General features: G+C 38.7%; 1 protein-coding gene across 8 annotated transcripts in view; it reads right to left on the reverse strand.

Annotated features, from left to right (window-relative positions):
- Nucleotides 1–11,384, reverse strand: part of CCDC88A (coiled-coil domain containing 88A) — a 123,638-nt gene extending 112,254 nt beyond the window's left edge. For 5 of the 8 annotated variants that reach the window (XM_045189427.2, XM_045189431.2, XM_045189430.2 and 2 more), the window contains exons 1-2: nucleotides 10,428–11,384; nucleotides 10,233–10,333 (exon numbers count right to left, since the gene is read on the reverse strand). In XM_045189427.2, coding sequence (XP_045045362.2) covers nucleotides 10,233–10,333; nucleotides 10,428–10,502 — 176 coding nt within the window. In that variant the 5' untranslated portion in view covers nucleotides 10,503–11,384. The remainder of the gene's footprint in view (nucleotides 1–10,232; nucleotides 10,334–10,427) is intronic. The other 3 variants (XM_053925461.2, XM_045189432.3, XM_024552777.4) reach the window with 1 other exon arrangement.
- Nucleotides 11,385–13,742: the final 2,358 nt, after the last annotated feature.

Genomic DNA, 13,742 nt, shown 5'->3' on the forward strand with positions numbered 1-13,742 from the left:
TTATTTTCCAGCTTTCTATTTTACTTCAAAATACTAATTTCTATGTCTAGTGATAATCAAGAGATCATAGCTGCATAAAGAATAAGGAAGTACATTCCTTCTCCACTTTAGTTATTTTCACCCTATTCCACTTTATCCACCCATTACCATTATGCCACGTAGGCCCTAAATCACCACTCAGAATTGCCACCTCCAAAAACTTGAATTCTGAAAGTTCCTCTCTGACCTCAACCTATTCCACCCTCTCTTACTCCTTTACAACTTCTAAGCCTCTTCTCCTTCATCCTTATTGCAACCTCCAATCTATTCAGCCTCCTCACGACATCTTTCCTCCTCACTTTAATGCTCACACTGTATTCAACTATTCACCTGAGAGCATCCCACCTCACAGCTACATACCAATCCCCAATTCTGAATAAACTCTACGGATATTTTTGTCAGTTTCTGAGCATCTAAGCATTAGTGAGTAAGTCATTCAACCATGCTGACTGGCTCCACCACAATGTGCGGTTTCCAAGACTCAAGTCATCAACCCTGCATGACAATACTTCTATTCATCTTTAACTGACTCCTTTTGTGCTTTCCTCCCAGCAGCTTTGTGTAATTTTTCCACTTTCCTTAAAACTCCAACCTTTTAATGTTGCTGTTTCCTACGAACTGTCATTGGCCCTTATCTACATTTTCTTCCAACACCCATGTCCTTAGTTTCTACTACAAACTTAAAATCTAATTCCCAAATCTCTATTCTACACCTTTTCCCCAAGCACCAGACCTATATATCCACTTGCCCACAAGATATTTGTCACTGTTCACCAAACAATCCAAAATAAACTCAGAACTTATTTTCAACACTTCCCACCCCCCTCAACTTTTCATTTTCCTGTAATGCCTTACTTACTAAAGGCAATACCCATCCACTCTTCACCCAAGTAAAAAACCTGGTAATTATCCTAGGCTCAATCTTTTTTTTTTTTTTTTTTAATAACATGGTATCTAAGGACATGGTATCCCACTCAACACCTCTTCAAATTCATTTCCCATGTGCAAGAAGCATACAATCCCTCCTTTGGTCAAACAAAATACTCTACAATTCCCTGACTCCACCATTTTTATTCATATCTTCATGATATTTTCTTAGCTTAAAATGTTCTTCCTCCTAGTTTCATTGTTTATGACTCCTACTCAACTTTCTTGTCCCAGTTCAAAGGTTCCCTCCTCCAAGAAGCCTTTCCTCCATGTAAATAATCACTTCTCTTTATGCCAACATGGATCAAGAATATAAGTCTGCTATGTAGCACATACGAGTATATCACACTGCAATTTGTTTACATGCTCATCCTTCTTACCAAACCTTATTCAGCATCACATCCCCAGTACTTAGCAGACAGTAGGTCCTCAGAAACAATTCACTGAATGAATGGATATTTCAATAAGCCATTACTTCATGTCTCTAACTGAATACTGTATTTAGATCCTGACAAAAGAGGTCTCTGCCCTGAGTCTTACTCTGGCTCTCCTCAGACCACTACTGGGCAAGGAGTCTAGGGAAACAAGAGGATGTACCTATATATGCCCCTTCGAAATGACATTCCAATGATCAGGAACTCTGGAATTTCTTGCCCAATACCCCTAACCCAATTTCAGGACATGCACAGGCCTCTTTCCCAGGTCTATCCTAAGGACAGACTATGATACAGATATGTACACCCTTGGCCAAGAAGCAGCTATTTGGAGGAGGAAGTACTAGAGCTTGGACTGCAGTCATGCTTGTAGTATGTCCAGAGTATGCACATGAAACCTCTTTGTGGTGCCTGCCAGACAGAACCAGAGATGATAGGAGGATATAAAACTGTGAGCTTATGAATTCTAAATTCCACAAACTCTAAATTTGACTCTTTCCTTTTAAATCATTATAAAGGTATAGTTATCAAAATAAAAGACCAGGACATATTTAACAATATGTTAACCTGGTTTAGAACCTTTAAATATTTAGGCCTTTTGTGGTAAACACATGCTTGCCCTGGCTCTCACCAATGTTAGAGGCAGGCCTCCTCTCACTCAGAATAAAGTTTATTCTTCAACCTGGTTTTATTAATTATTTAACTAGCAAGCTTTGGCTGGGTAGCTCAGTTGGTTAGAGTGTTGCCCAACACCTATGTTGCGGGTTCAATCCCAGGTCAGGGCACACACAAGAAGCAACCAATGAATGCATAAATAAGTGAAACAACAAATCAATGTTTCTCTTACTCTCTCTGTAAAATTAACCAATAAAAAAACCTTTAAAATTAACTAGCAAAACAGAGCTAAAATAATATAGGACTAAAGAGAATATTAAGATTATTTTCTTATTTCAATAGCTGACTAAATAATACATTAAATGACTAATGCTGGATTTCAACTTAAAACTCATAAGTCCATCTTTTTTTCCTCTATATCACACCAACTCTTTAAAAGCAGTTAGTTTACTAATGACTAATTTGAAATATTAGAAAACTTCTCAATATCAATTACATCTTCAAATATTTATTTTAAAACATTGAAACTTTCTGCGTAAAACTGGTACAAATCTGTTTCATAAATCTTAAGAGAAGATCAACTGATGTTCTTCTAAAACGGTATAGTTAAAAATTGGTTTTCCTTTCCATCTATCCTGTGAGTTTCCCATAATTAATACATATTACAAAGAAAAATTTCAGTTAAAAATTTAGAATTACTCCCATATGTAACAAGTAGTTCAATTCTTCTTCCCTAGGTTCTCATCATTTTCTATAGCTTAACTAGATATGTGTTACACTAAGAATCAGACATTCATTATGGGGTTGCTCTTGAAGATACTGATCTAATATATGTCTGTGGACAAAAATCTGAATTTGTAGGACATCATCAGGAAAGTTACTGGAACTCAAACTGAAGGCCCTGTGTATTCTACTACCAGAGAAAATCATGGACTATGACTTGTTCTTAACACCTCACCTCAAGCAAGACATAAAATAGGTGAAGAAAATATCCAATAAAGGTAATTAAAACAAGTAAGAGGACAGAGAAGAAAAGGAGAAATAAAAGACAAACTAAAAAGTAAAACAAACTAAATCCTACAATACTAGAGAGTATCCTCAAATTTTTGAAAATGTGTAAAATGACAAAATGTCTTCACTCATTCCTTTGACATTTCCTGAAAACTTATGACATACCAAATTTATGCTAGGCGGTGGTAATACATGCCAAGTTCTATGCTAGGAGCTGGTGATGACGTAACACAAAATCTGTAGCCTCTAAATGCTAATTGTCTAGTAGTCATATCACTTTAACAATTTAGTAAAGGTAGATACGGATCATAGGGGAGACAGCAATAAACTCTGCTGAGGGACTTCATAGGGTGTGAAAGGATGAATAGGAATTTGCTAAGCAAAAAAAGAGAGAAAAAGAGAGAGAAGGAAAGGGCAGTCTAGGAAATAATGATTATTATAATAATATAATAAAACAATAAAGGTATCAACAGCTAACATTTATTGAACACTTGTTACATGCTAAGCACTGTGCACAAATTATCCTACTAAAGTCTCATAATAGCCCTATGATTCTCTTTTTTTCCTGTTGATAAAGGAGGAAATTGCTAAAGTAACTTGCTGAAGATCACACAGCTATATAGAGGTGACACCAACAGAGATTATACAAAACTAAGCTGTGAATGATCATGACCTGTTTGAGGAAATACAAGCAGATAGGTATGGTACAGCACAGGATAATAATAATGACAGCAACCAGCCCTGGGGATGCCATGGTCAACAAAACAGAAAATAAGATACTATGCTCCCCTTGGTACAGAGTATGTCTACTTCAGAGAGGAAACATTTCCTCCCATTTTATAGATGTAGGAAATGAGATTTAGAGATGATAAGTAAATTATTTAAGATCATACACTAATAAGTAGCACAGTGAGAACTGAACCCAAGTCTGTCTGACTCGCACCCAAATTCATTCCACTTTATCACGTACCCTCTCTATTATTCATTCATACGACAGGAGTGTATCAAGAATCAACAGTATATCCAGCAATGTGCTGGGAATAGGAAGATGAAAGATATAATACCCTAGCTTCCAGAAATTCACAAGTAGTCAATAGAGTCAAGCATATCAAGAACTGCAATACAACAAGATAAATGCTGTCACCAAAGTATATAGTCACACCCCGGTACTCCTCAGCTTCAGAACTCGTCAAACCCTGTACTCGTGGCATTCTGACAAGAAAAAAATGTTTCCGCACTCGGTACTTGCTCACCACTCGATGCTCCTCTCTAGCAATGAAACAGAGGTCGATGGGTCACTCTCACGATAGCTCACGAACAGTTCGGCACTTGTAGGTTTTAGAAATAGGAGTTTCAGAGCGAATTAATGATGAGTACAGAGGTACAAGTACCAAGGTACCACTGTATAGGGTCCAATGGTAGCACAAGTTGGAGTACTAAGTCTAAGATGAGCCAGGGTATGGCAGAGAAGCAGTGATGGTAAATAAGCAGGAGTCAGTTAAGAAAACAATAATGAGGAGGGGGAAGAGTGTTCTGGAGAAGGGAAGAATATATATATAGAAAGGCACAGAGATCTATGAGAATACTGCCTATCTTTGGGTACTATAAGTATGCTTAATCTTAGATTATGCATTGAGGTAATACGATGCAAAGATAAAACTAGAGAAGTAGGCAGCAGCCTGGTCTCCAAGGAGTCTGTATGCTTAAGCAGTGTGTTTACTCTCAAGGCAGAAGCTATTGAATCATTTTAAAGATAGGAATGTTTTAGAAAATCTCGTATGATCACAGATGAGAAGACAAGTTAAAGGAAGCAAGCCCAAGAGTAAGACGACCAGTTAGAGGCTACTGCGTTAATCTAAGAGTCAGGGGTACAGCTGAGAAATACTTGGGAGGTAAAGCATACAACTTCGTAATTAAGATAGCAACTCTGGCTACCTCGTGAGTGTGTTTTTAAAGAAGCAACAAACAAAAACTGTAAGGTCCAATGAGAAAACCTGAGAGTGACCATATCAAAATTTAGAGTCAGACATGGACAACAGGGTGGGGATTGACTGTGGGAGTGGAGGTGGAGGGGAAGACTAGGCAGATGAGACCAACAGAGGAAAAACTGAGACAACTGTAAATGAACAAAGATACATATATAAATTCAGAGTCAGTGCCATACTTGGTAAGATAACTTATATATGTGCATATATGTACATTTTTAAAATCCTCATCCAAGGTATGTTCATTGATTTTAGAGAGAGAGGGGAATGGAGAGAGAGTGGGAAGGAGGGAGGGAGATAAGGAGGGAGGGAGGGGAAGGGAGAGAGAGAGATAGGTGGAGAAACATCAATCAGTTGCCTTCCATTCACGCTCTGACCGGGACAGAACCCAGAACCTAGGTATGTGCCCTGACAGGGAATACAACCTACAACGTTTTGGTATACGAGATGATGCTCCAACCAACTGAGCCACCCAGCCAAACAACAAGTTACATATTTTATAAGTCATTTTGGGATTATTGTAGTCATAAAACTAGTACAATCTACATTTTAATCTTAAGCATTGATTACTTAAGGAACATTTCTCAGTCAACTTCCTGTATTAGGTAAGTGGTTACTTTAAATACACTTTATAAAACAGATTCTCAGGGAATACTTAAATAGAAATTGGATGACCATGTGTCAGGGGTTTAATTAAAAATGTATTTCACAGCCCTGACCACTGTGGCTCAGTTGGTTGGGCATCATCCTGTAAGGTTGCAGTTTGGTCCCCAGTAGGTGTGTACCAGAGGCGATTGATCAGTGTCTCTCTCACACATTGATGTTTCTCTTCCTCTCATTCTCCCTCCCTCCCTTCCCCTTTCTCTTAAAAAAAAGAAAATGATTTTCACAGTAGTTGACTTCTGAAGTCCCTTCAAGCTCAAGGTTCTAAAAGAAAAGCCATTAACCAGTATATTATACTTACTAAGTATTTCAAATACAGATCTCTACAGCTATCTAATGGGATTGAATAAGCGTAATTCCAAATGTTGTTCTGATACTATTAATAATTTTTTCAGTACTTAAAACCCTAACATATCCATATTTTCAATTGCTTAGGTAATATAAATAGTATATTTTTTAATCTTTAAAATGATGAAATTAACTACTGTCATAAATTCCTTAAAAATTGGTAACAGAACTGGATGACATCTCAAACAGAAAAACAATTATTTCTACTTCACTGTCACAAAGCCATGGGGAAAAATGAGCTCTGGGGAAAAATTATTTCATTCAGCTGAAGTAGGAAAATGCCCTGCGGCATGCAGAAGAGCTGGGCCATCATTCCAGCTCTCTAAATAGCTTCCTCTTCCCATTAGTTAAAGAGGACTGACACCATGTCACAAGCTCTTACAGAGATTCTTTGATTCAAGGAGCTACTCAATGAAATCCAGGATTCATCTCTGAATACAGTGAAATCCCAAGTCAGTGAACAGACTCTGAAATTATAAGGCAGAGTCAGTAAACTGGCATGAAGAAATCAACTCTTTACTTTCAGATTCTAGGTCCAAAATGGCAAATCTAGTCACTAATCAATACATACTCTTAATTAACACTTTAGGTGAAAATAAAATTCCACCATGAGGCTCCTATAACAAAATTCTATGCCACATCTGAAAGTAGGAATATAAGACTGGCGGAGCAAAAATGTATTTAATGTACAAGTATATAAACAGATTTCCACTTCTGATCAAGCTGGAATAACAGAAACCAAATTTACCCTCTTGCATGAAACAACTGGGGGGGGAAAAGACAAAATATTGGAAGGATTTTTTCAAGACAATGGACATCAGGCAACAAAGAACAGCAGATTTCTGAAAAACGGGAAACACACAAGATGGGACTTACAATTGCCCTAGTTTATTGCCTTGAAGGAATTACTAGACCATGGAACAAGGATGGGGAACCCAGGCAGAGCACAATGGTCTTCCTGAGTTGAGGAGACATTCTTAGTCTGGAGATAGGAAGGTGATTATCATATACAAGCCAGAGTACTAAGAAAGGAGAGAGCTACACAGATAGATCCAGAGATCCACAGAGGTATTCTTCAAGTCTTCAATTGAGTACTTATCAGTACATATATGTGAGAAACTACCCAAGGCAGTGAAAGAACCAATGAAAAGGATGGGAGGGAACACCACCTAGAATTCACAGAAGTCCAGGAATAGCTCCTGTTAGCACCAGCTAGAATATTAAGAAGGGTTTTGCCTCTATAGTGCAACAGTGGTACTGCCTAATACAACTTAAAAGCAAAATCTGAAAAGATCAAACTGTTCCCACGTTAACTGCATCCCAGAAAAAAGCTCTAGAATTTTTAAAGGAATACAAAAATATCTAGAACCCAACAAGGTAAAAATTCCAAATGCCTGGAATAAAAAATTACCAGGCATGCAAAAGCAAGTAAACACAATCCATGAGATAAAACATCAATCAAAACCAACCCAGAAATGCCACAGATTTAATTGTAGACCTAGGCAGTCAACCAGTTATGACTGAATTCTACAATGTTCAAGAAGCTACAGAAAAGACAGCATGAGAGCTATACAAGTGGAAGATATAAAAAAAGACTGCATTTCTAGAGATAAAACCATGTCTGATTTTTTTTTTTAAATGCTGGGTAAGATTAACAGATTACACATTACAGAAAAAAAGATTAATGAACTTGGAGACATTGCAAGATCATCCAAATGAAACAGAGAAGACTAAGAAACCTGAACAGAACATCAATGAACATTAACATCAAGCCTGATACATGAGTACTACATGTAACTGAATTTCCAAAAAGGGGGAAGGGGGGCAAAAAATAGATAAATTGTCTGTGTGCGTAAATGGCCAAATTTTGACAAAAACTACAAACCCACAGATCCAAGAAACTCAATGAACTCAAAGCACAAGAAACATAAAGAAAAATAAAGTTTCATTTACAAAAGATTTTTACAAATTCTATAACCAAATGTAATCTAGATATTACTTAGACAAACACTAACTTTTAGGTTCACTTATTGGCTACAATTTCAACTGATGATTTAATAGAGTACATTGAGTCAAACATTATATTAAGTAAGGTACTTAACAGAAGTCTTAATGATTTCAAAATCAGCAAAATATAGCTTTTAAAACAATGTATACATTGTTACCCTATTGGGTAACAAATCTGTGTTGATTTTATTTTAGCAAATTATTTTTAAAAAGCTAAAGCATACTTCTTTTTTTCTTAATTTTCTTTTTCTTTACTTAATAAAGGTCATTCAGAACAAAATTAGGACACTGAAAAAACTTTTAAAGAAACTGAGAGGTGGAACTGAAAACAGAAGCAGATTTGAGGTTCTCCCCAAAAAACAACCTGGCAACCACTATTTTGGAACACCCTTACGTTCAAAATACACATATATGTTTTTAAGTATAAAATGTACTCAAAGTGGAAACAAGCTAAAGTATTTTTAGCACCTCAGCTAATGTTCAGGACTCAAAAAAAACACTAAATATTTTTTGGAAAAAGAACTATTCAAATAAAAAACATTAAAGTGGAAAACTAACGTATTTTCCTATTTTTGTAAACACGCCTATTTTTTTAGAGGTCAGTATACAAATCCAGAATTCTTGCTTGTCTAAAAACAAGCAAGAAAAAAGACAGGGAAACAAGTTCTGAGTATCTACTGTAATGGCTACCCTTCCTGTCACGTGTGTTCCCTAAAATAGAAGTCAATTTAATTAGTCTACCATTTTGCTTAAGAAATAGTGGGGTATTTCAAAGATAAAAAATAGTTCCATGGGAGAGCTGCCAAAAATATATTTACTATCCCTGGAAATAATTAATGTCTACATTCTTTTTACCTTTCTTAAGAAAATATATATACACACACGCATTTAGATAATATACATATTTCTTTGGGTGACTATACAAATAAAACACTTTTGGAAAACATACAGTAGTATATATAGTTCCCTGTAGGATCAACACATACATTAAAAATACTACATAAACTCTCTGAGCAAACAGACTGCGAAGTTACCACTGGAACAATTATTTATGGATTTGACTTCTACCCTCGTTTAAATAGAAAAACCTTAAAAAAATAAATTCCAATAAAATATAAAATTGATATTTTGTTAGGCTATTAGTCTATCAACAGTAAACTAATTCTTCAGTGACATTAATAGTGCATGAAATTCCTATATATGTAAAAGATGAGACTGTTTTGAAATTAAAAGTTCTAAACTACTCTTTGTAATCAGATTCTGTTCAAGAGAAATAAGGCTAAATATACATTATTTTGAGCAAAACTCAAAAAGTTCAGTTCAGTGAAGTTCAGTTTGATAACCTACACTTATGTACTTAGAATACATGTATGCTATTAATACAATACCTACAATGATAAAAATGGAGTTTTTATTCACTGATCCAGCTACCAATATGATTTCAATATTCAATGCTCATCTCAAAAACTTTCCTACTTAAAACAAACCCAATACCATAAACATAAAAGACAAAGATTTGCCTACTAAACCTTTACCTAGTTGTCATCAAGATTTCAGTTACCTGCATTTCAAAACTAGCTCTAATACCTTAAATGAACCCCCAAATATTAATCTAATAATTCACACAATAAATCATCTACTCAGTAGCATTTAAATTACTTGATACAGCAACAGTTCCTCACCGGTAAAAACTATTGTTTGAAATTCTCCTGAAATCTTCACCAGTTTCAAATTCTGAGCCATTTATTTTTAGACACAAAGATTAATAAGAAACATTTCTGCATCAAATGTGCATAACTTCACATTAAAGACTCCCCCCGCAATAGGAAACTATTCTTATTCTTATTCATTCTCATTCTCATATGTATTCTCCCTCTCCCCCTCCCCCCCTCTCTTTTACCTAATTATCAGAGGACACAATGTGGTTTGAATTGCAGCACTGAAGACAGTAAGGGACAATACATGGTTTACGGAATGAAAAATTAAAGTTTCGTAATTTTAATCATTGGGTTGTGGTAAATAAGCTGGACATGTAAGCTTATCACTCCTTTCAAGATCCAATTGTTAAACCACCTGAATTTTTCTGGCCAAAGAACCAAATTAGGAGCTTAAAACATAAAATCTCTAAGTTCACAGTAGGCATTTTTTCAACAACAAAAAACCCACAAAAAAGTTACCTAGAAAAGAAAAAAAGAACACTTACATTTGGAGCATGACCTGGTTCAAGAACACCCCATCCACCAAAGCCACATATTCATCCAGGTTGGTCCCATTTCCTGCAGCCAGAGGTCCAAACGTTTTAACCTGGAACAGAATGATCATCAAACGCGAATGCACACCACCTCCATCTCTGCGGCCACAAATAATGCAGCAAAATATACAAGAAATTAACACTCACCCAAGTGACCAAAGGGCTGGTCATGAACTGCTCCAGAAGGGGAGTAAAAATTTCGTTCTCCATTTTACAGCTCATGTATTTGAAAAAAGGAACTACCACAAAAAAAAAAATACGCCTAGGGAATTGTTCACTAAACGTTGAAGTAGAAATCAATGAAAGTCTATTTTGGCACGGGAAGAAAATCCCATCGTGGAGGGGAGAATAGAACTCTCCCTCCTCAAAAAATACCCCAGAGGGAAACGAGCCCAAATCCCAGTAAGTGGCTTCGACAGCAGCCACGAGCCGCAGCCTGCGCTGGAAATGTCTGTACCGGGCAAGGAGGGGCAGAGAAAAGGCATCTGGAGGAGGAGGAAGGGAAAAGGGGCTGGAGTAGCAAGACAAAAAGCCCGTCAAGGTTGCCCTGCTCCTGCAGGAGCCCGACGAGCGAAGCTGCCTATAATGAATTAATCCCAACGTGGGCTAAACGAAATACCACGTTCGATCTCACGTTAAGGGCTCCGGACGGCCGCCAGGGTCGACCTCCGGGTGCCGCTCAACACCTTCCACCCCCCAGTGCGCACGGAGCGGCTACGAAACGCCGAGCCTCCCCGGCCCGTCACCAACGGCAGGCAGGGCTCGCCCCTTCCCCACGAGCAGACACCATGCCTCGGCCGCCCTCCAGCCTCGCCTCCAGCCCCCTTCCCCTCCCAGGGGGTGGGGGCTTGCCTATGTCCCTAAGCCTCCAGTTTTCTGAGCCCCGCCAGCCTTTTCGGTGAGCCTCCGGGAGCCCTGGCACAAAAAATCACCGCCGCGCTCCAGCCTAGTCTTCTGCCCTCTGTGGAGGAGCTGGAGTAACGGCTTCACAACCGCAGTGCCGCATCACACCCCGCTCCTCGCCGCCCAGCAGATGCCGCGATCTCTCCGTCAAAACGAGCGCGCTGCTGCCTCCGCGCCCATATCCTTCCGCCGACTCCCCGCCCCTCCCGCGCCGCAGCCTCTGGATTGTGGGAGTGGGAGAAGAAAACCGCTGCATGAGCGCGCTCCCGAGCGAGCGCGCCCCCGGCGGGCCCGCCGCCGCCCAGATCTTGGCAGCGGGCGCGGGCACCGGCGCGGACGCGCTCTCGCTGCAGCTGCTGCGGTGACCGGCGCCTCCCTCGCTCCCAGGACGTTTGCCAGGGTCTGGGGGCGGGGATGGGGAAGACAGAGGAAGGGGTCTGTCTGCTCACTCATGCCTAATTATGGTTTATTTCCTCCCCGAGTGCCTTCTTTGATGTGTGAAGGAAAAAGAACAAAATCCTTCTCTTTTAACCATGAGGGATACAGACAGCCTTTCGGATAGTTTGACTTGATCTGTTTAGCATGCTTTCGCCTGCGAAGTGGAATGGGAAAATTCGCTGCAGCAAATAGCAAAGGAGGGACTTGAGCCGCAAACTTTTGTTTTTCTTTTTTCTTCTCCTTTTAAAAATCCAGTACACTAAAAGCACAAATGCTCTTCAAAGTTGCAAGTGAATGTAGTAGGATTTTAAATAACCATAGCTGTCTTTCAGCTTGTTGGTATTCCCTGGCTGGAGCAAACGTGATTCAGACGTTGTTTGACTATTTGGCCATGGGGGGGGGGGGGGGGGGCTGGAATCCAAACAAAATCAAGAGCTACAAAGAAGAAACATTTGGAAGTCATTCAAGTTGGATGACAAATAAATAGATTACATATTTGTCATGAATCTCTATGCTATGCACGACTGGAATCATCAAAGTAATTTTAGCAGTTCTCCAGCTAAATTAAATGTTACTCTTCACTTCCAAGGAAAATAAAAATGGGCATGTTAAACAAATTTTTTGAGAGAAAATAAACATAGTATAGTTTTGCAATGTGTGCTGTTTACATTTACAGAAACATCTACTCTGATTACTTACATCGTATTTTAAATGAGTGGCAAAAATTGTTTTGTCATACCACTGAATTAAGAAACCGCACCATTTTTTAACTAGGTAGTTGAGAGCCCGAGCTCTAGTCTTCCTGCCTAATTCAAATCCAGGCTCCAATACTTAGCTGTGTGAACCTAGGCAATTTACTGAACCTGTCTGTGTTTCACACTCTTCACATGTAAAGCGGGGATAATAATTGGGTTAAATTAAATAGCAGTGTATAGTAAGTGCTCTATAAATGTTATTGGTGTTGTCTTCAATCCTTATTCCCACCAGATAAAGAATCTTTAGGGAAAAACTTGAAATGTAACTTCTCCTACTTCGGTTATAGGAGAATGGCTCTTGCTTTGGAGAGCAGAGACGTGCCCTTCCAAAATCATCTTAATTAATATTAGGATGCATTCATGTCACACTTTGCTAACTGGTGCACAGAGGAAAACCTTGCATTGTCCTAGCCAGCACACAGCCTTGGGTCATTCTGGTTGCTAGGAATCCTTTCCTTCTGCTCTTGATGACTCTTTCTTAATCACAATTCTTTACTTGGAAATGCAGACCAAGGGAGAGGTCGGGGGGGGGGGGGGGGGGGGGCCAAGAAGGAAGCATCACATTCAAAAGTAGCCCGATGCCTGACAGATTCACTTTTCTTTGTAATCCCTCAGAAACTTGACTCAGTAACGTGGAAGTGTTCATGCTTGTACTGGGCTGTATCTTAAGGCGGACCAACCTGCTTCATTCACATGTGAAAAATGCATAAAGTATTATTACCAAAGGACAAGAAGTTAGGGGGCACTTTGGACAGTGATGACTGAAGGGTTAGCACAGGAGTTGTACATTATAATAGCATTGTTTATCCAGTTTACATTTAGTAGCTAGCCCTCACAGAAATCTGGATTCCCCTCTAAAGCCAGATGGCCCCACATGTTTCCTAGTCTATCTTTAGGTTTTACACACACACACACACACACACACACACTCAACAAAGAAACATGAGGAGTTAATTGTAAAAACAGGAAGCTTTAGACCAGACTGAGGTCTGGAGTAACTTATTTGAAAACCTACCAATTCACAATTCTCTAGTTTAACAGCAGCCTTAGAAATGCTTTATAATATCTCAGGAGTACAATCAGGAAACTTCTCTGTCTGGCAAAAGAAGGATTTTACATTTACACAATTTAATGGCCTTCAAATTGCAATGTCCTATAAGATTAAATCCGTTTGCTCCAATCCTCCTTTCACTTAAGAAGAGATTTCTCAAGGTACTTTTGTTTTGTACTTTGTAGTGACTTATTTGTCCTGAATTCATCCTTTCTTAGAATGTTAAACCCAGCAGGAAAGGATTTTAGAAAAATTATACCCATCTGGTTAGGGTCTAAGTTATTTGCTCTGCTCTCTTTTAATCAGAAGTTAAAT

This window comes from Desmodus rotundus, chromosome 5, assembly GCF_022682495.2.
Source record: "Desmodus rotundus isolate HL8 chromosome 5, HLdesRot8A.1, whole genome shotgun sequence".
NCBI lineage: Eukaryota > Metazoa > Chordata > Mammalia > Chiroptera > Phyllostomidae > Desmodus > Desmodus rotundus.